Source organism: Ictidomys tridecemlineatus, chromosome 12, assembly GCF_052094955.1.
Source record: "Ictidomys tridecemlineatus isolate mIctTri1 chromosome 12, mIctTri1.hap1, whole genome shotgun sequence".
NCBI classification, from domain to species: Eukaryota; Metazoa; Chordata; class Mammalia; order Rodentia; family Sciuridae; genus Ictidomys; species Ictidomys tridecemlineatus.
Window position 1 is genome coordinate 37,934,848 of NC_135488.1, and position 23,631 is coordinate 37,958,478.

Consider the following 23,631-nt stretch of genomic DNA (forward strand, 5'->3'; position numbering starts at 1 on the left):
GACACAATTCCTTTATTTTATTTATTTTTATGTGGTGCTGAGGATCAAACCCAGCACCTCGCATGTGCTAGGTGAGCGCTGTACTGCTGAGCCACATCCCCAGCTTAGTTTTTTATTTTGAGACAGGGTCTCACTAAGGTGCTTAGGGCCTCACTAAGTTGCTGAGGCTGGCCTTGAACTTGCAATCCTCCTGTCTCAGCTCCCTGAGCTGCTGGGATTATAGACGTGCACCCAGCTAGAATGCCTTTAAAATGTGTTTTGAGTCCATCCGCTTCCTTCCACCTCCACCCAGCCAGGAAGCCACCATCGATGTTATAATCAGGTCACCGCCTCTGCAGACCCTTTCCTGACCACCCAGTCTTGAGGAGGTGTTCTGCACTAACAAGTACTTTCGTTTTAGGCTCATTATTTCACATACTTCTGCTTTTTGCTGATTTAAAAAAAAATACTTTTTTTAGTTGTAGTTGGACACAGTACCTTAAGTTTACTTATTTATTTTTATGTAGTGCTGAGGATCGAACACAGGGCCTCGCTCGTGCTAGGCAAGCACTCTACCGCTGAGCCACAACCCCAGCCCTGTTGATTCTTTTATACTGAGTGTTTATTCATTGTGTCCCCTGCCAAATGACATGGGTGTGCCACAGGATTAACCTATTAGTTGGGGGATGTCCCCGGACCCCCCCAGATTGCCTCCACACAGCTATGAACTGCATGAAATGGAGGAATGAATTTTGGAAGCAAGTGCCACATAGTCCAGGAAGGTGCTTGTGATTAAAAAAACCACGAAACAGAAAACCCCGTGCACTTTCCCCAGCTCTTCTGAGGAAACGGAAGACCAGGGTGAAGGTGATCAACTAGGCAGGCAACATGAGGTTCACTCTGTTCCCTGGACAGAGGCGCCCTCAAGGTCAAGGTCAGAGCTCCCTTGTCTATACTGTCTTTGAGGACACAGATCTGCCTTGGCACCCAGCGCTTTTCAGAGATAGGGACATCCCTCGAGGGCAGAGTTGGGAAGCGTGGGGCCTGGCCTCACTTTCCGGGGGCTTGCCTGCTGTGGGATCTTGGACCATGACCTGAACCTCAATGTGCCTGGTTTTCTCAGCTCCAATGTGGAGGTGAGCGTTGATCCACGAAGGATTGTGAAAGGGTTCTGAAGAGGACCCATGAGCACCCAGAGCAGTGCCTGCCTCATCTTTCTTCTTAGGAAAACCAAGGCTGGTAAGTCCTAGCAGGTCTTTACCATCTCTGATGCCTCTTCTGACTTCCAGTCATCCCCAAGACTTGGCTCCTGTCTTAGCCCCTCTTGTTACTGCAGAAGAATGTCTACCTCCATGCAGAGGGTGGTAGCAGCTGCAGTCCACCCCTCCGTGAATTCTCCTAGGGTCCTAAAAAGCTGCACCCTTCTAACTCACCAGGCACCTGAAAAATTAAACCACATCCTGGAACACACAGAGGGTAGGAACTTCTGTCTGAACAAAACGGAACCAAATACTTTCGATCTTACAGTGAAGTCTATTGCCTCAAAATGGCTTACCTGAAATGTTCTGCTAACAGGAGAAATGATATTTTGGGGTAATCATAGCCAACATGATTTTCATTTGTTTTTTCCAGTTAAAAATATTCATGTTAAGGGCTGGGGTTGTAGCTCAGTGGTAGAACATTTGCCTAGCACGTGTGAGGCACTGGGTTTGATCCTCAGCACCACATAAAAATAAATAAATAAGATGCAGGTATTGTGTCCATCTACAACTAAAAATATTTTTAAAAATATTCATGCTAAGCTTTTGGAGCAAAGCTAGCTAGATGGAGCTCTTGTGTGGAGCCTATTCACCACGGAATTCAGTATTGATATCCTCTAAGAGAATGCAATTAATAAATCAATCTGATTGGGGGAAAAAAAAAAACTGTCCCGGGACTTTTTCACTAAAGTTAGACTCCATGAAGTCATGTAGTACTAACAGCTAGAAAAATAATTTTCATGAAAATGAAGGATACAATAAAGGTAGTAGCCCTTAAGATACATAAAATCAAATTACAATATGTCATGGGATCTTACAATTCTGATTCCAGCTGTACAAATTCCCAAGGAGATTGGCTTGTTCCAAGAAACTTGTTGGAACTGTTTTCAAAAAGAGCCAGGTACAGTGGCATTTGCCTGTAGTCCCGGCTACTTGGGAGACTGAGTAAAAATGAAGTTCACTTGAGGCAGGGGTATGAGGCAGCCCCGGGCAACATAGTGATATTCCATTTAAAAAAAAAAAAAAAGAGTGATTATATAACCACCAAGACACAATTCTAAGATTCCGTCTGGCTTTTCCACGTTGTACATTCATGGTTCCTAATCTCTAACACACTGATAACCCAGTTTCTAATAGAAATGTGCAGGTTAGAGGAATCAGATGCTAATGAATGATAACTTCTCAAGAAATTTTTACATTTTACTGTGGTCTACCACAGAGATGAGACGAGAAAAGCTTACGTCATCTTCTGGCTTCTAAAAATGAACACCATAATTTTTGTTGGGGGGGGGCTGAGAACAAATTCAAAAAAACATCAAATTCCCCAACCAACCCGGTTGGGAGGCTAAATGGAGGAAGGGAGAGGCCTTGTGTTGCATTTACCTCCGTGTTGGAGGATGCTCCCTGTGAGCAGAAATAACATTCCCATACGCGACAGAGGGCGTCTTTGAGACCTTTTATTAAACAGGCAATGAATTGTGCAACGGTCAAGGACACAGATGCCTAGTGGAAAAGTTTAAAAATTCACTTTTTGGAAACAGTCTATGAATCGCGAACCCTGCTATGTCCCTTTCTCTCCTTCTCAGACGAGCTGTCTTCACAAAATCAGGTTGTCTTATAGCTGCTCTTGGAAATGGTGTCCCTGTTTTACCATACATGTCATGCCTGGTGGTGACACAGAAGGAGACAGTCCACAGGTGAGACGGTGGCGGGAGACACGGCTGGTCTCAGGGGAGGTGTCACACCGGCTCCTGGGATGGCTTCTGTCCTGGGCTTGCCGTGTCTGAGGCCTCTTTACCAAGGGAGTTCTAAAAGGCTCGCATTCATACCTCTGGGCACAGGAGCTGGTTCCTGGACTTCTTCCATGTTGCTCTTGTTGGGGGCCCCTCCAGCCCGGGATTATGGCTGTCCTCTTTGTTGAGCCTGGCTTCTTCCCCTTCCAAGGGGTTGGTCACGACGTGGTGATAAAATCAATCTAGAGTTTCACAGTCTGTTGGCCACAATTTATCGGCAGTTTTAAACTAAGTGGCCTGTCAAGATAGTGGACGTTTGCCATCGGCACGCCACTGATCTATTTTATGATTTGGGGCATGTCGCTCCATGCTTGAGATTTCTTTCTGGCAAGTTCCATCCAGGAAGGCTGATCTGCACTAGCATAACTGGCTCTCTTCAGCTGATGCAACTCCTTCTCCGTCATCACCGCAGACTGAGCCGCTGGAAAGGAGAAAAATAAACAGAAACCCGAGAGGGGAGTGTGAGTTTTCATTTCAGCCTTTTGCATTTCCTTAAATACATGCCAAAGTCTTAGCTGTGTTCCCAAACACGAAATTCATTAATACGTAAACGTGTGAAGACGATGCAGGCGTAGAACGTGTAATTTATGCGATAAAAAGGCTTAGAAGCAGATTTAAACAGTCCTGGCCACACAGCAAAGCCAGAAAAATGTTTAGAGCAAGACTGTAGGAAAGATGGAGGAGGCTGCACACATGACATGGTACACACACCCCCTCAAAGATGGTTAGGAAGGTAAATTTCTTGTGGTTATGACTTCGTTTTTTTTTTCCCCGGCTTTGGTACCAGGGATTGAACCCAGAGGCACTTAACCACTAAGCCACATCCCCAACTCTTATTTAAAAGTATTTTTTTAGAGGCAGGGTCTCGCTGAGTTGCTGAGGGCCTCTCACTAAGTTGCTGAGGCTGGCCTTGAATTCTCTATCCTCCTGCTTCGGCCTCCCGAGCGGCTGGGATTACAGCCATGTGTCACTGCACACAACTCTTGTTATACAACTTTTATTGCAAAGAAATAAGATTTAAGAAATACTGGGGCTGAGGTGTGGTTCAGTGGTGCAGTGTGTGTTTGGATGCACGAGGCCCTGGGTTCAACCTCCAGCACCATGAAAAAAAAAAAAAAAAGAATATGGATCCATGTAACAGAGATGAAACTCAAAAGCACTATGCCCCACGAAAGAAGGTTGGTGTAAAGGGGCACATCTTTTATGATTCTGTTTTATAAGAAATGTTCCCCAAAGGTAAGTCTATGGAAACCAAAAAAAAAAAGAAAAAAGAAAAGATCAGTGATTGCCTGCTCACTGGGGATGGGAGTGGAGAGAGGCTGCAAACAGACATGAGCTTTCTTTAGAACGTGAGGGATGTCTGGGTTTCTGTGAGGGTGGCCCACTCTAAAGACATCCTCACTGAATGGCACCCCAGGAATGGGCAAGCTTCCTGGAGTGTGTATTACATCTTGATAAAAGCTGCATGAAAAAACTCAACATGGCAAGAAATTCGACAGGGCAGGCCCAAACTTCAGGAGCCCTCTAGGATGACAATGGCCGTGTTCAGGATCCGCGTGCAGATCTCATACCCAGATTCTGATGGGACAGCGAGATTCCTCGTTGCAGACCCTCCTTGAGACTGAGCTTTGCCCCCTGCCTCTGGGTCACAGTGGGCTTAGCAGGGGTCATCAGGAAAGACTTGCTGCGGACAAAGTCGGCTTGCTTCACGGGCTCCTAGGGTGAGACAAGAAAGGGACACAATGTCCAGCTGAATGGACTCAGAGAGGGAGAAACACAGCCCAAGAGAGTGAGCTTGCGAGGCGTCTCTCCAGAGATGCGCTGTGCCACTGGCTCTTGACAACTCTCTGATGTCCAGCATCAGAACGCTGGAGCTCCCGCTAGTGCCCAGAGTGACCCCAGCCCGCATGCGCATCGTGGCATCTTCCCTGTCCCCAATATGCAGCCGCAGGCCCAGATGCTGCATGGCAGGGTTCCATGCCAAACTCAACCCGAACTGGGTTTGAAAACAGTCGTGTGACTTTTACGACACGCGGTATGAACCCACGCGCTCCAGGCTGGTTAATTTCTTTTATAAATTCCCTCAGCCTGCACGCAGATCCAGGACAACTGAGGTTTGAAGGGAAGGAGGTCCTGCAGCAGGCTGGGCTCCTTCTTCACACAGCCACAATAGGGAGAGTAAACCCAGGGTTCCAGACCCGCAGCCCCAGGTGAGAACAGGGAGCCCCCGCGGGCAGCACGTGCAGTCTCATCATCACCACACAAGGAACCGAACCGGAGATGCTGACACTGCCGCTGGGTGCCTAAGCAAGAAGTTATTTTAACCTCCTTTCCATTTCTCCAGATGCTGAGCTGTGTTGCCAAGGAGGCAGGAGCAGAGCGCCGTCTCCGCTGCCTAGTGATTCACATGCTTCCCCACATTCCCAACAGCCCAGCCCAAGCGCAGAGCAGGCAGACTGCTCCACCAAGGAGGCTACAATCTGGCACATCACTGGTTTTGCTTTGCTGACCCTCGACACACGCTGGCAATCATCACAGGTGACCGCCTGTCTCTGGGATGCCCATGTGGGATGTGCGGTCCCGGCCCCAGCTGCTCCCCACTGAGTGCCCAGAAACAGAAGGCGCTCGCTCTCAGCACCTGGGCTCTGTCGGATGCCTTGGTCTGCTTTCCTGTTTCTGGTTTCAGGATCGGCACCCCAGGCTTGTCTTCCTGGTTGAGGGGCTGGTCTGGGGGCCCTCGCCGCTTCTGCCGGGCCATGGTGATCCAGGGTGGCGTGGGCTGCCCGTCAGCTCCGGGACCTGCTGGCAGACTCTTTTCTGTGGGTAGAGGCACAGGTTAGCAGGCTGCCCACTCCCTCTGCAGCTCCCCCTTTGGCTTCTCCCACCGTACGGCACTGGCAAGGTGGCAGGGGCCAGGGGCAGGAAGTCTGGGAGCACATGGGTGGGACTGACACTTTTCTTAAGGGGGACTTGGTTTTCTTTCTAAAGATGCTTCAGAGAGATTATGTTCCTGTAGTGTGAGCCACACACAAAAAAAATTAAATACAACTGCCCTTCTAAGGTCAATGTGGATTTTTTTTTAAAGAGAGAGTGAGAGAGGAGAGAGAGAGAGAGAATTTTTAATATTTATTTTTTAGTTCTCGGCGGACACAACATCTTTGTTGGTATGTGGTGCTGAGTATCGAACCCGGGCCGCACGCATGCAAGGCGAGCGTGCTACCGCTTGAGCCACATCCCCAGCCCTCAATGTGGATTTTAAAGCTAACTTCCTCCTAGGGAATCTTTCCTGGAAGGAGATAAAAATACACACATAGACAGACACAATTTTTTTTCAATAGGATGCTATCATTGGGACCAGCGTGCACTCCCTGATTCCTGATTTGTTTGGATGCTATAGACACACTATTGTTTTCCTGTCTTTTTTTTTTTTTTTTTTCTGGTACTGGGGATTGAAACCGGAGACGCTTAGCCACTGAGCCACATCCTCAATCTTTTTTTATATTTTATTTTGAGACAGGGCCTCGCTAAGTTGCTGAGGCCCTCTATAAGTGGCGGAGGCTGGCTTTGAACTCGAGATACTCCTGCCTCAGCCTCCTAAAGCTGCTAGGATTACAGGTGAGCGCCACCACGCCCGACTCTTCAGGCCTTTAACAACTGTTAACATAACCTTCTTTGGTGGAGAACAATACCAATGTCATTTCATATTTAATGCCTTGTCCAGAGAACCCAGCAATTGCCTCTCAGGTAGAAGGTGGCAGGTGGCTGCGTGTGGAACATTGTATTTCTCATCTCTTGTTCTCAGCCAGAGTTCCAGAGCATCCTCGAAGCTGCCTTTCTGGATTTTTGCTTTTCTCTTAGGCAGCTCCTTTCTGTTCTCATCCTATTATTTCTTCACATTTGTACCCAATATGCCCTTCGCACCTTCCTCTCTGCCTCACTGGGTCTGTGTCGTGCTGGTCAGGGGCACCTGCCACACCTCATCAGCATAACAGAAACGGGGATTTCACTCTGGGTTTGAATTTATGGGAACTGCAGTTTTGTAAAGAACGCAGCTTGGCTGAACTTGACCAGAGGTAACTGTTTTCTTTCCTCATATTGACAGTGTGCTGGCAGAACTCCATTCCAAGCACAGAAGGACAAGACAAGCCACCTGTTGCGTGGCTTGTCTCTGGGACGGCAATGTTGATAGATACACTGTGTGTGTGTGTGTGTACCTGTTTGTGTATTCACATGTCTATGTTCATGTACACTCCCACAGGGGAAGTGGGCCCTGTACCTGCACCAGGAAGTACCAGTGTGTGATAAGGTGACCCTCTGTGACAGTGGCACCAAGCACCCGGCCACAGTCTTTCACCGATTGTCCACTCTTTCCTTCTTGCTTCCTGCCTTCCCCTCCAAGGGCCATCCTTTCCTTGCATTCCGTATTTTCTTCTTTCCCACCTTCTTCCTTGTCAGGAAGGCAGACAGGTTGGAGGGGCCCTGATTCCCTCCAGATCCTTTTATGGGGACTGTCCCAGGCCAAGCTCCTGGGCAGGGGGAAGCAGCACACCAAGAGGGACAGAGAAAAGCCACCACCTAAGGTGAGCTGAGAGGAGGCTAACGGGGTAGACGTTTTCTACAATGCTGAGTCTCACAGAAGCTCACCTGTCCCGGGTGAGCAGGCAGAGCCGGGGGATGAGGTATTCTGCTCTGCGGTAGATCTAGGTGGCTCTTGTGGCCTGCACCCCATCCCCCTGCCCTTGGCACCCAGCTAGGGGCAGGAGCTGTGGGGTCTGGGGCATACTGTCCACCCCAGGAGGGCTGGAGAAGGGAATGAAGGCACAGGTGCTGTGCAGCATAAGGCAGGCTTCAGGGGTCCAAGGCCTTATGATGTGACAGCTGTGAAGCATGAACGCTCAAGGTCAAGGTCGCTTCTGAGATTGCACACACTCAGAATGTCCTTAATCCCAGACAATGTAGATGTGTCAGATAAAATCAGTTGAAAACATCCCTTTGTTTACCTTTTCCTGCTTCAATACGCAGACAGCCTTAATCTCCTGGGGATTTGGTGAAAGTCCTCTGACATCTCAATTTCTCCTCTCCAAGTGACAAGGTGTTTAAGCTGTCAAGAGTGCTGGGGTTGGCGACCAACATCCCAAGAACATTTCTCAGACCAGGGAGGCGCGATTTCAAGTCTGGATCTGTGTGATCCCCTTTGCTGAGGCCCTTAGAGACAGAGTCCCCCCCACAGCTACCCCAAAGGGAAGGAAGGCAGCAATCAGGTCTTAGAACACAGTGGACCAACACCTCCGGAAGGTAAGAGCTGGAGGTGTAGAAAGCTACTGTGTGGCCAAGGCTCACCCCAGGTGATGCACGTCACAGGGAAACAATGTTCGAAAAGAGGAAAATGCTTCCCTGTTGTTATTGAGGGTAAGATTTGTCAAAAGAGCAGCTGGTTAGTTTGCTCTTCTCCAAATTCCTTCCCTCTTGGGACATTCTCCCCTACCCCTAGGATTTCTTCTTGAAAGAGTGTAATATGTAAGCACTAATTTCCAAGAGAGCCTGTCCTCAGGCTTGGGATCAGTGGCTCTGCTAATGAGGACTGTTCCCTCCCTGGGGCCAGGGCCACCGAGCAGCTAATGACCTGCCCCGGGGGCCAGACGGCTGCCTTTAAGGCCTCAGGTTAGGAACATGCTCTTACCAGCATGGAGGCCACGTCACTCCTGGAGACAGCCCACCCTCTACACCTCCCAGCCTTGCTGGAAGATTCCATGAGGCCTTCCTGGAAAGCAGTCGGCATGGCTCCTGGCACGTGGGTCTGCTCCGGGCCTTCGCTGTCCCCACAACCTCTGCTGTTGTTACTTTTATTTCTGGTGTTATTATTATTTCTCCTACAGAGGAAGGATGTAGACTTTGGTCAAATCCTACTCCAGTCCCAAGAGTAAGACTTAGGAGCCCTTGTTCCCTGTGCTGACAAGAGCCCACAGGGTGCTTGGTTGTACCCCAGCTCCTTGCTGTGTCTGGCAGCCTGGCTGGGCCCTCTGATACCTAAGGATTCAGTGGTTCCAGCAGGCCTGAAGGGAGGGGCCTCATTCTGGTCATCTCTGCATTCACTGTGCCCAGCATGGGCCAGGCAGCAAGTGAGTGCCAGCAGGGTCTGAAGGCTACCCTGCCATGTCACAGAGAAGCCTGGTCCTGCACACACCAGCGTGCCCTGGAGAGTCATCTCTAGGACAGCCATCGGGTCCTCTGTGCTGCGGGTTGTGGTGATCTGGTGGGATCTGATGCAGTAACATGCTGCTCAAGATGGTAGCCTGGTTTTCACCCATAATCCCAGGAGGCACACCCATGTGTCACTCTTCAGATTCCTCCTCTCACAAGACTCTGGTACCTTGGGGAAGATAACTACAGTGTCCAGGGCCAGCATCATGACCCAGACCACATCATGACAGAGCGATCAACGTTCATGAAGACGAAAAATGGACCATTCCCCAAATCCCCAATGTTAAGCCATTTCTAAGGATGTTCAACCACCCCTACCTGGGACGGGTGCATTTCATCACTTCATAATGACTCACTGAATGGTGATAGTTATCCCCCCCTAACCCTTTTGGGGATGCCTGTTAACATTGAGCCTTAAAGTCTGATTTCATTAAGACTGGGGCCAGGATGGTGCTCTGGATCACGCCCTGTCTGACACCTGGGTCACAGGTGAGTCTGGAAGCTGGCAGCTGCCATGAACTGTCCGCTGAGCGAGAGCCAATGAGCCCTCAGATGTAAAGCCCTGTGGTTCCTTGCCCTTTGGCCGAGAAGCAGCAGCAGATGCTGGGCCCTAGGGTAACCCATCAGGATGGCCAGATTCCTGCGCCTCATTTAGCAAAGTACATGTGCACATTGTACAAATTGAGAAAGTAGATAAGAGTATTACAGAGGGAGACAAAAAATGTTTCCCAAGAGGCAGCAACTCATGGGAGCCGTGTGAAGACTTACCAACCTTTCTCTGCTTGGCCGCCATCTTAAAAAATGCATATGGTGCAGCTCATGCCCAGGATTTTAACACTGTCTATGCAAGAGGTCAGAGTGGACCCGTTAAGACTTCCAATCTCAAGTGAAGGCATCATCGTCTTTTCTCATAAGGAGCTGGAGCCAGAGGAGTGGACCAAGCCCAGTGCTTTGAGAGGCAGAGTCTGGTCCTGTCCTTGTCTGCCCTCTAGGTCCTCAGTCACAGGCCTGTTGACATGGTGGGAATGGGATGTGCAGACAGACTCCAAGAGGACCCCTGGAGCAGACGTGGGCCCTGGGGACACTCCTGGCCTCTTCAAGAAGAGCTTCCACTTGTTTCACTTGTTTTTTTTTTTGTTTTAAAAGCATTTATTGATCTATCGTCTGTCCTGGATTAGACAGACTGATCAATACCCACTGGCAAAGTCTGCAGTGGCTCTTCATCAGTGCTGTGCACGGGCCAAGCTGTGCCATCTTACCTGGGGCTTGCACTGCTCGCCTGAGGCTCACTCTCCAAACCGTGGGCATCTGGGGGGCGAGCAGGAGTTTCTCACAGAGCAAGCTCCCACACCCAGTGACGGGAGCCAATTAAACTTATCACCGCTCCTTCCTTTTCGTGTTCCACAGGCAATCCTAGTGGCTCTCCGAGTCTCACTGATAATTCACAGACTTGCTCAAGTGTGTTTGGAACCTCTAGCCAACACTCACATGATGTGGTCACTCGCAGATAATGGCTGGGTGACTCGCCTGATGTGGCCCTGCCCAGCTGAGACTGAACAGGAGCGCACCCTGTCTCCTTGTTTTAGCTCTGCATTGTACATAAGTGTCCTCTCTGTGGCCTAAAAGGCACATTTGGGGTTTTTTTCTTGGTGTTCTCATTACTCGGTATCACTGCCACACAGCCTGACGAGACTCAATAACTCCCAAGTTATTGCTCAACCTCTAATTCTGTTTCGCCCCAAGGACAGGAATTTGACAGATGAGGAGAGCGCCTTGTGACTAGACCAGCTAAAACCTGTGGGGTCCAAGATGGCCTCCCGAACGACCTCTAGTAGACCCCAAATCCCTCAAGACTGAAGAATGAACCAAGACAAGAGGGGAATTGTTACTGAGGAAAAGCTTCAATAAACCTTCTGGTTTCACTTGCTCTTCGTTGATTTTAAAAATCATCACTTTTGGAGGCCACACACAGCGGGGCAAGTCATTATCGGTCTCCCCCATCTCTGCTGTAGATAACGTCTCTGACATGTGGGTCATGGTGATAAGGGTGGCCTAGGTCACTCTTCAGGGACCCGAAGACTGCTTCTGCCGAAAAACACTGGCTTTCACGGGGTCCTGCAGAAGTCCAACGGGCGACTGGAATGGAACAGAAATGCTTGGCATCTCTGTCTGCCTACTGTCTGTCTGTCTGTCTCCTTTGTTGCTTTAACCTCTGGGTCAGATTCTCCTCAGCATTGCAAGTAGACGTGTTGATCATCTGAGAAATGTCACATGGGGTTCACTTGACCCAGACTTGCTGAATTGCTTCCCACCCTCAAAGCTAGGACACCTCCCAGCTACCGTGACCGGAAACACCAGACCACAAAAGTAGTACAGAGAAACGGCGGCCAAGTTCCTGGAAGATCTCTGCCCATCCCCAGAAAAGACAGGATACTCCTCCCTCTTTTTAGTCTCTCCCTTTGCCTCACATTCCTATCCTGACCCCTCTGCCCCTCAGTTGGGAGGCTGACCTGTGAGCAGGGGCTCCCACTTCTCCATTCCTCGGCACTGAGGTAAGCCATTCTCTCTCCCCGACATTCCTCTCTTGGACATTGGTTTTTCCGTGGGAGGAGCCTTCTGATGGCTTTGGAAGCATTTTCACTGTTTGAAGTGGCCCCAAGTATAGTGCTGTTTAGAGTTCCGAAGGGCAAAAAAGCTGTGATGTGCCCCAAGTTCAAGGTCAAGGATCAGCAGTGCTTCTTAAATGAGGCATCTTGGAACCGAAACACACCTATCACTGTGTGACGTATTGGTAGGTAAACAGAGTGACCAGAGGATCCCAGGAACCTCACCCTAAAATCCCTTCAGCTGCCTGTGTGATCATTTCTGGATCTGTGCACCTCTCGGTACGTACATCATCCATCAATACAAAGTGAATATCAACCAACAATGAAAAATGACTCTAAGGCGGTCAGGACACACGAGGGGCTTGGAGTCAGCTGCTGTCCACACACCCAGAGGCGACTCTGCAGCCCAGAGCTGCTCTACTCTGCCATGAGACTAGGTGCCAAAGAACAATGAGGGATGACCAGGGACGCCCTCTGCCTTGTCAACAGACCCTTCATTTCCCCTGGGTCTCAAGTGCACCCTGGGGTCTCTGCCCCTTGTCCAGGCCATCTCCCTCCTCCTGCTTCCATTTCCAGTCCTAAATGAGACTCCACAGACCAGCAAGGGCAGGGATTTGCTTCTCCACACAAACCCACTACACAGCCTCGTGGCAAAATGGAGCTTTCAAGAGAACAGTCACCGCATCCATGTCTGCAGCCTCTTTCCCAGCTTTGCACTCAAGGCCACCAGGGCCAAACTGTGCCTCTCTGGTTCCCTCCTCTCAGGTCAGGAGGCACAGGCAGGGGCTCCTTGCTTGGCTCTTCTGCTTCCCCAAGATTCAGAAACCCACCCTCCCTGACCTGCAGGCCCCCCACTCACAGCCTTCAAACTCACACAGAATGAAGAAAAGAGCCACCGTTGCATTCAATGGTCAGGGCAGGTGTTCATACCCTGAGAGGTGAGAGCTGGTGAAGGCCAGGACGAGTCCTTGGGCCACGGACAGTCTCTGCGAAGCTCCACCCAACACGGTGCCACAGGCAGCATGTCGTGGTTTGTAACTCACTGGCCCCCGTGGGGTCAGGGGAGTTGGAAGGTCTCTCAGGGCAGCACGAGAAGAACATATTCACCATGGAGGAGTGGTCAGCCCTTGCCCCAGGGCCAGGGTTTGCTCATGGTCCATAGGAGGACTTTCTGCGAGTCTTCTTCCAAAAGGGGCCTGGGGTCGGCCTTGTTCATTGTTCTAGTCCAAAGTGTTTCCCGGCTCTGCTACCCACAGGTGAAACACAGCGAGAAGGCATTTGTGAAGAAAAACCATCGTGGGAATCACTTCTGGATCTGGATGTGTCGGGTGAGTCCAGGAAGCTGGTCACCCGCGTGCAGGCCTGCTCACTGGGGGCACCCCAAGGGCAGCTAGCTACCCAGTGCTCGGCATGGCAAGGCCAGCTGACACCCCAGAGTGGCCAAGCCCAATCCCCATGTCCCCAGGAACAAGTGGTGAACGGAGGAGCTGGACTGAAAGCATATTTTCTCAGGGGTCACTCTCTGTGCATTTAAAGCCAGCCTCTCAGCAGAAGGCAGTGAGCCAGGTCCATCTCTGAGCCCAGAGACAGGTGGTTGCCGTTGCCTGTCACGTGATCTGACTGGGGCCTCAGGAGAGGTGAAGCTGGAAAGGCACCTTTGGGGTCCAGCACATGAATGATGAAAAGCAGGGAAACCATCCTGCCGCAAGGCACTCTCCTCCTGCAACTGGAATGTACACAGACGCCTCCCCTGGGGTTCCTGGGCCCTGCCTGCCCACCTGGGGATCTCTCCAACAGCTGCAATTCCAGGAGAACTGTCTGGAGGCCAAGAGGGAACACGTCATCTATTCCAGGGACAGCCCTCGTCTACCAAGCTCAGATTTCTCCTCCTCTATTGGACACCAGGGCCCTCTGTCTCCAAGCCCTACGCATGTGGAGGGTGGGTTCTCAATACCCAAGAAATGCTAACAGCTAAGCTCTATTTTCAGAGCATAATCTTGCTCATGATGATATCACAACCCTCCTCCGAATGCAAGGACATTGGGTCAGCACCCTCTCTCAGAAGAAAGTGATCCAAATGGTCTTAAGTGGTCACATGGCCAGAATGTGACAAAGCTTGGCTGTGAGGACCTGACCTGATCTTCCTTCTCTGCAGCACACAGTATGTATATGGCACATGAAGGGGTGTGAACCCACATTCCTATGTACCGACTCCCTCCCCACTTAACTTGCTCGTGAGTGGCAAACAGAGTCCCTGACTTGATCGTGGTGCCACTAACACTGGGCTGGGCAGCTCTGTGTCCTGGGGCACTGTCCTGTGCATGGGAGAAATGTTCAGCATCTCTACCCACCAAATGCTGGCAACCCCCACCCACTCCTCTCTCCCATTGTGATCATCAAATCTGTCTCCAAGTACTACCAAATGTCCCCCGAAGGACAAAATCATTCCCAGCTGAGAACCACTGCAGCACAGCTTAAGAGCTGTGAGCCACAGAGCCCACCCCTTGTGGCCCCAAACTCTCCCACACAGTTTTCTAGCTATGTGTCCTGGGCACGTTCCTTCTTCCATACTTCAGATTTCCTGCTCATGAAATAAGATTACTGTTAGAAATTAATATATAAAGCATTTAACACGATACATGGTACCTAGAAAACACTTAGTATATGTTAGTTACCATTGTCATTATTTACTCATTTACAGAATGTGTAAGTGGTGGGTAAATCTGCTGCAGACCCTGACTCTGGGAAGCTGATCAGATATACAGAGAGAGAGGTAAAATTAATGGTGCTTGAATGCCCAAGACTTTTTTTTTTTTGTACCAGGAATTGAACCCAGGGACACTTAGCCACTGAGCCACATCCCCAGTCTCTTTTATTTTTTTATTTAGAGACAGGGTCTTGCTAAGTTGCTGAGCGCCTCACTAAGATGCTGAGGCTGGCTTTGAACTTGCGATCCTCCTGCTTCAGCCTCCTGAGCCACTGAGATTACAGGTGTGTGCCACTGCGCCTGTCTCCCAAGACATTTTTTAGAAGAGCAATGTCCTTGCAGGATCTCAGAAAGATGCTATTTGCTAATGACAGTCCCCAAATAGCACACTGTCTACATTGGCACTATCCAAGAGAACTTTCTGTGACAATGGAAATGTTTTTATGTGCTATTGCCTAGTCGAACGTGGCTTCTGAGCCCTGGAAATGTGGCTGGTGTGACTGAGGAAGTGAATTTTTAATTTAATTTGAATTCACATTTGAACAGCCTAATGGAGCAGGTGGCTCCATGGTGGACACCATACTTCTGGATCCTGGCCACTCAAAGTGGGGTCCTCAGATCAGCGGGGCTGTTATCATGCATAAATGATGAATCAGAAATAGCAACTTAATCAGATTTTTAAGCACTTTCTAGTTTGAGGAATGCCCTAGAAGAGGGGATCTCAACACTGGTCACTCATTAAAACCACCCGGGACCCTTTAAAAACAGCCTTGTCTGGTAGTCCCTTGAACCAGTCCACAGCCTCTGTGGGGGCGGGCTCCCAGGGGACCCTGATTTTTGCAGCCAGCATTGCCAACTGCCAATCTCCTTGCTACTGGGCAGATGTTCCCTCCTGGGAACTTTCAAGGGCAAGCCTGGGATGTTTCCTTTGTGGCTGAGACAGAGTGTCCAGCTGGCCAGATGGCCCACTTCCTGAGAAAGGAGCTGACCACTGACTCCCCTGTGCAGGCTGTGCTTGTGTGCGGCCCCCAGGACGTCTACTCCCAGGGCTGTGCAGGGTGGGTGCCCACACGGTCACCACCTTTGGCCTCACTTCTTGCCACTTTCTCTGGCTTTTGGGCCCCTCTGTCCTCAGCCCTCCTCCAAGAGGCCTGGGACAGCTGCCCACTGGTCACAACAACCCTGCTTTCTCCTCTTCCCCCCTCCTCCTCCCCTGGCCTTGGGGTCAAGTCCACAAGGGGCATCACTCCCCCCCACAGGGTCAATGACCACCCTGGAGAAAGTGCTGAAGTCGCCCCTCTGAAGTGGGGGCCACTGCCCCTCCGCCCCCGGGGGTGGGCTGCATCTGCAGGTTCCAGACAGAGCAAGGCACGCCCCACCCTGATGTTCTCTGCCCCAGATGGAAACTTGAGTCCCAGGACCTTCCCAGTCCTTCCCGGGTCCCAGCAGTCACTGAAGTCACTTTGGTCGTGATCAGTAATGAGAGCTCATGGCCTCCGAGCCCAGTCAGGTGACGTCTCCTGTCTCCTGGGCGCGTGGTGTCTGGGCTGCGGTTCCTTTCTCAAGACTGAGACTCAGTTGGGAGGACAGTCAGGGCTGTCCTGTGGTTGGCACCTGCCACTCTCTCAGTGGGTTTTGTTCTGGTCAGGCTTGACAGATGTCCAAAACGGACTCTGGAAGGTTCCTGTCCATGGCTGGGTCCTTCTGGCTCTGACTCTGCTCCCCAGTGTGCCCCTGCCCTCTAGGGAGCCCATCAGGCAGGGCTCTGGGAGAAGAGTGGGTCATGAGGGACCCCTGTCTGGCCCGTGGCCGTGAGTCCAGTACCAGTCCTCCATGTGCCCCAATTGAAGGGCACATTTGTCCAGTTATCCAAGAAGTCTCATGGGAGCCCTCTGTAGAGACTCTGGGTGAGGGAGGTTACCCTGGTCCACGCCTGCTGACCTGGGGGCTCACAGAACTGCAGCTCTCCAAGGAAGTTTCAAACCCCCCTCCCTTCCTGGGGTGGGTGGGCTCCTGACTTGCCACCGATCTTCATCACGTTCTCTGGGTCTATCGAGCTCTGCCTAGGCACTGGCACCTTAAGCACAACCAGGTGGGGAGAATCCCAGTCAGACCGTGTGCTTTGCAGCTGAGACCAGGACACTTGGGTACATCCTTAGGAAAGCATGATGGTACTACACGAACTGCCACGTGTTGCGGTTAAAATGCTCTTGCTGTCCTATGTTCCCTTATTACTCATAGCCTCACTTTCCAAAGGAGGAGATTGAGACTGAGAAGTTGAGAAACTCAATTTTCTTGGGGTCCCCCAGCCCCTGAGGGGTGTAGCTGAGTCAAACCTCCAGATCCAGGTCCTCAGTCTCACCTGCAGCCCCTGTCTGGCTTTACTCTCTCATCCCTGCACTGGTCACACGTGCATGGCCTGAGGACCCCCCTGCAGGACAGGAGCCCTGGGCAGGGTGTTCAACAGAGGGGAAAAAACCCAGATGTTCCTAAGGAGTTGGATTTGGGGTGAGCTGAAATGTGGTCCATGTGGCAGAGGTCGGTAGCTGGGGGTAGGTGTGAAACCAGGGGAGAGTTAGGGAGTGAGGGGGAGGGCAAGAGCTTAGAACAGCAGAATTTTGACTGGTCAGCAGGCCTAGTGGCACATGCTGCCTGTAATCCCAGCAGCTCAGGAGGCTGAGGCAGGAGGATTGCAAGTTCAAAGCCAGCCTCAGCAACTTAGCAAGGCCCTCTCTTTAAATAAAAAATAAAAATGGGCTGTGGATGTGGCTCAGTGGTTAAGCACTCCTGGGTTCAATCCCTGGTATCCCCTTCCCCCAAAGAAACCCCCAAATCAAAAACTAACAAAAGACTTACTGAGTGGGTAGAATCTAAAAGGCCTTAAATAGCTTACCAAGAAGTTTGAACTTTGCTCTGTGACGGGGGCAGAGTTTCTAAAGAGGAGGCTCCATGGTTCTGAAGCCAAGCCCATGTCCCCAGAGCATGGTGGTAAAGTGGTGTCCTGAGCGGGCTAGAGTACAGTAGAGGCCCAGTCTCATGGACAACTACTTGGTGCTGTCCCTAGCCAAGCCCAAGCAGGTGTCCTGGGCACTGTGCATCTGCAGAGATCACAGCTATGCAGACCCCTCCATGCCAGCGCGGGCCTGAGGCACAGTAAGCCAGGGCCGAGGCCAGCCAGAGTACGCTGCCTGTCACCCCACTGCGGCTGGGCCCAGGCCCAGTGTGGACACCTGCTCCACACAGCACGGCAGCCTGAAAGACCCCAGCATCCATGACTCACCAACTTCAACCTCCTGGGAAACAGGGATTTCAGTGAGCAGCAAGAAAACAGAAGTGGGGCAGACTCAAGGGTTCACCAGCAGTGTTAGTACTTTCCCAAACCCTGACTGCATGAATCTGGACCTAGAGTACCCATCCAAACACCACGTAGACCCCTGGACTAGCAGGCTCAAGCGGCAACCTCTCTCCGATCTCCTGCAGAATTGTTTCTGTTTATCCTTGAATAAATGCTGCTCTTACCCTCACTCATCCCCATTCATTGAATTTGCAGAAGAATCCAGAAAGAAGAAATTTGACAGTGTCTGCTGGGGTCTGCGGCAACCCCTAGAGGGCACAGCCCACCATTAGGAGCTGTGACAGGATTCTCAGCTGAGGGACCTTTAGCTTATGCAGACCTCACCCTCCAGCACTTCTGCTGGAGGGTGAGGTCTGCATAAGCTAAAGTCAGTCAGATCCATGACATCGAAGAGAGAGTGAGAAGTGAGTTGGAAGGAGGTCAGGTTCAAGGAGAGGAGGGCTGGCATCGGGACAGAAATGCAGGGAGGGTAAAGGCACTTCCCACCAGGAACTTGCTGCCCAGGGTGTACAACATGACTGACATTTTTCTTCCACCAGGTCAGCTGTTGGGGGAGAGACTGGCCCTGCCCAGTGCTGATGAGAGGAGACAGTCTCTGCAGGGCAGGAAGAAGCTTGAAACAGTATGGTCCTTATGGAGGGCGATTCGATTCATCATGCAATAGAAATATCAGACGTGCCTGTACTGTGCTTTATGATCAAAAATGGAGGGCTCATGTGCCTATATTGGTTGTTAGTGGTGGTTCTCTCTTAGTGGGTGGGACTACAGAAGTTTACAAAGGGGTAAAGAGGAAGTCACTATCTCTTTTTTGTGTATATTAAATTATTTTAAAATTTACACACAATAAAATTCACTTTCTTTGTTGTGAAGTTCTGAGTTTCAACACATGCTTAGATTCTTGTAACAACCATCATGAATTGGACAGGGTAGTGCTAATATCCTGGAGAATGTTCCTGTCCTTCATCTTTTTTAAAATTTTTTTTTAGTTGTTGATGGACCTTTATCTTATTTATTTATTTATTTATATGCTGTGCTAGAATCGAACCTAGTGCCTCACACATGTGAGGCAAGTGCTCTACCACCGAACTACAACCCCAGTCCCTGTCCTTCATCTTTGTAGAAAAAAATCCTTTCTACCTCCAGCCCCTGGCAATTACTGATCTATTCTCTACCTCTGTATTTTTGCCTCTTTCAGACTGCATGTAAATGGACTAATTCAGCTTATAATCTTTTGCAACTGACTCCATTTACAGTTAGTACTCATCCATGTTGTTGTGCATTATCAAGAGCACATTTCTTTTTTCTTGCTGAACAGTATTCCATCGCACAGATGTATCACTGCTTATTCATTTACCAGCTGAAAAATATTTGGGTTATTGCTAGTTTCTGGTGATTATGAAAAATGCTGCAATAAACACTCACCTATGTCTTTTTTGGAACTGAGTTTTTCATTTAGCTAGGATAAACACTTAGAAGTGGGATTGCTGGGTCACAAGGCAAGTGTGTCAAAGATGTCAAATTGTTTTCCAATGTGACTGTACATTTTCTACTTTCATCATCAATACATAAAGAAATGCACTGAAACAGAATGAGAGTGCCATTCCACATCCCCCCTGGCACATGGTATATTGATATTTTTTTGTTTTGGCTATTTTAATAACTTAATGATTAAGGTTTTGTGTTTCCCTAATGGCTAATGGTGCTGAACACCTTCTCATGTGCTTACCTGACATATGCATACCCTCTCTGGAGGATATTCATTATTTTTGCCCATTTTCTAATTGGTTTGTTTTTATTACTATTGAGTTCGAGAATACTTTATGTATTCAAGATACTAGTCCTTTACTAGATGTGTGATCTACATATATTTTTTTTGTAGTGTACAGATTATCTTTTTATTTCCTTAACAAGGTTTTTTTTATAAGCAATGTTTTTAATTTATTAAGTCAAATTTATCACATTTCCTTTTATAGATGATGCAAATCTAAGAACTCTTTGCCTGGCCCCCAAGATTTTCTCCTATTTTTTTCTTCAAAGTTTCATAGTTTTCATTTTACAGTTAAGGGCCATGACCCTTTTGAATTAATTATTGTGTATAATGTGAGATTTATATCAAGGCTCATAATTTTGCCTTTGGATGTTCATATTCTCCTGACACATGTGGTTAGAATAAACAATTTGATAACATTTTTTAAAAGACTTTTTTCATCTAAATCAATGAGGGATATGGGTCCACAGTATTCTGTACTGTCTTTAATTTTGGTATCAGCCTCACAAAACAAATTGAGAAGTGTTTGCTTCCTCTTTATTTCTGCATGAGATTTTATATAATTGGTATTATTTATTCCTAAAATGTTTGGTAGAAATCAACAGTAAAACTGGGCCTTCAGTTTTCTATTCTGGAAAGTTTTTAAGTAAAGATTTGATTTCTTTAACAGATATGGGACTATTTAGGGTATCTATTTCTTCTTTGCAAGTTTGATAGTTTGTGTCTTTCAAGGAATTGGCCATTTTTCTTCTCATTGGCTGAATTTATATGCATAGAATTACTCATAGTACCCACTTTCTATCATTTTAATGTCTAGGGATCAGTAGTTTTACTCCCTAATGTTGTCCTTTAGAAGAGAGGATAAATGGATAAATAAAAGTGGTATGTACATACAATGGACTATTATTCAGCCTCAAAGAGGAAGGAAATTCTGCCATACGCAACAACATAGATGAACCCTGAAGGCACTATACTAAGTGAAAAAGGCCACAGAAAGATACATACCACATGCTCACACTCATATGTAGAATCTAAAATAGTCAAACTCATAGAGTCAAAACACAGAATAGTGGTTACCAGCATCTGGGAGTGAAGGAAATGGGAAATTAATACTAATTACATATGTCAAATTTCATTATGTGAGATGAATAAATTCTAGAGATTTGCTATACAACACTGTACCTGTAGTCAATGATACTGTATGTACACTTAAAATTTTGAGAGGATAGGTTTCATGTTTTATTTTAAAATTCAGGAGACATGGATGCATTTTGAGAAGGAGACAGACAGACAGACAGACAGACAGACAGACAGACACACACACACACACACACACACACACACACACACCTATCTAAATGAACTTGACTGCACGAGGCATGGTGGTGCACACATGTCATCCCAGTGACTTAGGAGGGTGAGGCAGGAGGACTGCAAGTTCTAGGCCTGCCTCAGCAACTTAGTGAGACTCTAAGCAATTTAACGAGACCATGTCTCAAAATAAAAACTGAAAAGGGCTAGGGATATAGCTCAGTGGTTTAAGACCCCTGGGTTCAATCCTCAAATGAGTTTAACTATAACTGAAATAACTTTGTCCTCAGAGAAGGGCGACAGTTTCTTTGAGCCCATTTCTTCTAGAAAAGGTCCCTGACATCCAAAGACAAGATGGGTATCTCTATACTCTGTTGTTGCATCCAGCGGATGCCTCCTGAAGGGGGTCCTAAAGGTAAAATGCTCATGTTTTTTCTCTTTGGGGGAGAGCACACTGCTTGTGTGTAGCAGGAGTAAACGAAATATTTGCTGAAATAATGAATTCATGAATGAATGAGTCAGACTCTTAAAAAAGGTCTAGGACTGGGGTGCATTACCACAGTGGACTGGAGTTCAGCTTGGAGGTCACTGCTGGTTATCAAAGAAGGTCCCAGGAGAGAATGGCAACGCGTGGAGCTACCTTCCAAAACACCAACATGCGACTACAAAATATGCAAAACTAACCCAGAAAAAGAAGGCAAGGCAGACAGGTGACATCTGAAGAGTAGACTTCAAAGTGAGTCTTCTTTCCTATACATTTTTTGTGTGTGTTACAAGTTTTCCACACAAGCCTAAAACTCCTCTGTTCTTATCCTGTGTGTAGAAAGCTGCTTCCTGATCTGTAATAGGTCCAACAGGAGGATGCTTAATATCCTGCATAAATGAACAAGGCTGATAACCCTGAGCCATTTTCCTTAAAAAGTAGATGAGCAAATTGTGAACCAGGCCTACAAACAGGTCTCCTCTGTTGAACACAAACCCAGGACCTGGCTTGCAGTCACCACTCAAGGTGTCCCTGTGCAGATCAGCACCTTTGGCAAACCAGGCTGCATGTTTATTAAAACAGTCATTGTGTTCTTCCCCCCTCCTTCTGCCCTACAGGGTTTCTCCATTCCTTCAAAGAAGGGAACACAAGGTGTGGAAAAGAGGAGGAGGAGGAGGAGGAGGAGGAGGAGGAGGAGGAGGAGGAGGAGGAGGAGGAGGAGGAGGAGGAGGGAGAGGAGGAAGGAGAGGAGGAGGAGGAGGGAGAGGAGGAGGAGGAATAGGACAAAGATGAACAGGAGTGCTAGAGCCACAGCTGCTGGAATGCCCGAGGCAGAACTGTGTACACATCTGGGGACACTTCAATAATCTAACTTTATGGCCCATGCCCTGGAGGGGGCACTGGGGAGATGGCAGCCCCAGGAGCTGTGGGCGAAGTACCTGACACTGCAAGATAATAAACAGCAATAATTAGGTCTTCCTGGAAAACAGATGAACACTGTTATTAAAACTTTTATTATCTATATGTTTTATATGAATCAAATTGCCTCCAGCTGCTATAATTTGGGAGCAATGACGATGAGGGAAGAAGTAATAATAATGAATTAAATCACAAACAGATCCTGCCTGGGGAAGTTGTAGGGGCTGCTTCAGAAACGGAGCCTGAGATTCTGCCCTGGTCAGCAGGAGGCAGGCCCCTGGAGCCCAAGGTCCCGAGTGGGACCAGCAGCACCCACAGCGCATCCTGAGATCTATGTCTCAAATATGGCCCCAGGGAAGATGGGTTCCTAACCGAATGTGGGAGATTCCTCCTCTCTTTGCATTAAAATGAAAATCATTACCTGTGCCCATAAAAGTATTCTAGCTTCTTTCACTTTGGAATTCATTTGATTACTTCTGTGGCTTAGAGAATGTTAATATACATGGATGGACAAGAAAATTCTATTATTTAAGCAAAGCCTTAAAGAAATACTGAATTGCATTTTACAAGTCAAAGAAAAAACACAAAAAGTGTCACTACTGAGACTATCCGGAGCATTTTATATAGTGCTGATGACCTGGCAGCCTTGGCTGAGGAGGTCATACCTAATTAAGGAGCCAAGTGCTGCCCTGTGGTGCTTCTTTTCCAGGTCTGTGACCCTAAGTGTCCTGTTTTTAAGTTGCATTCATCTGGCAAGCCCTTGAGAGGCATTTTCGTTTCCTTGACCTGGAGGTGGATGGTGCTGATATTGGTTTCACCCGCACAGAGCAAATCCCCCCCTGCCATTAAGATGGCTTTCTGACTCACCCTACATTCACTTTAATAACGTGTTAGAGATCTGCAGAGTGGACCATCAGCGTGACTTCAGCCTCCCCCAAGCTCCTCACCGATTACTGTAATGGAGCAGCAGCACGAAAATTATGGCTGAACCACGGGGCTCAGGGACCAGTTCACACCTGGGGGTTCTTTGGAATTCCTTGAATCTGAGGGTGTCACCTTAGTTAGAAACTCAGTGTTTTAGACTTCACATCTTCTCTAACTTCCTAGCCGGGACACAGAAAACACAGAGTGTTTTTTGCATTTGTGTTAATTTGTATGAGCTAACGGTTCCCCGCTGCCATGCACCTTCCTTTTTGGGTGCAGGATTCTCCAAAAACAGCCACTGAGTTTTGTTTCTTCTCTGTCCCCTA

General features: G+C 48.6%; 1 protein-coding gene across 14 annotated transcripts in view; it reads right to left on the reverse strand.

Annotated features, from left to right (window-relative positions):
- Positions 1 to 2,677: 2,677 nt before the first annotated feature.
- Positions 2,678 to 23,631, reverse strand: part of Tsga10 (testis specific 10) — a 291,349-nt gene continuing 270,395 nt past the window's right edge. For all 14 annotated transcript variants that reach the window (XM_078028531.1, XM_078028528.1, XM_078028529.1 and 11 more), the window contains 3 exons: positions 5,670 to 5,848; positions 4,603 to 4,747; positions 2,678 to 3,452 (listed from right to left, as the gene is read on the reverse strand). In XM_078028531.1, the coding sequence (XP_077884657.1) occupies positions 3,310 to 3,452; positions 4,603 to 4,747; positions 5,670 to 5,848 (467 nt within the window). In that variant the 3' untranslated portion in view covers positions 2,678 to 3,309. The remainder of the gene's footprint in view (positions 3,453 to 4,602; positions 4,748 to 5,669; positions 5,849 to 23,631) is intronic.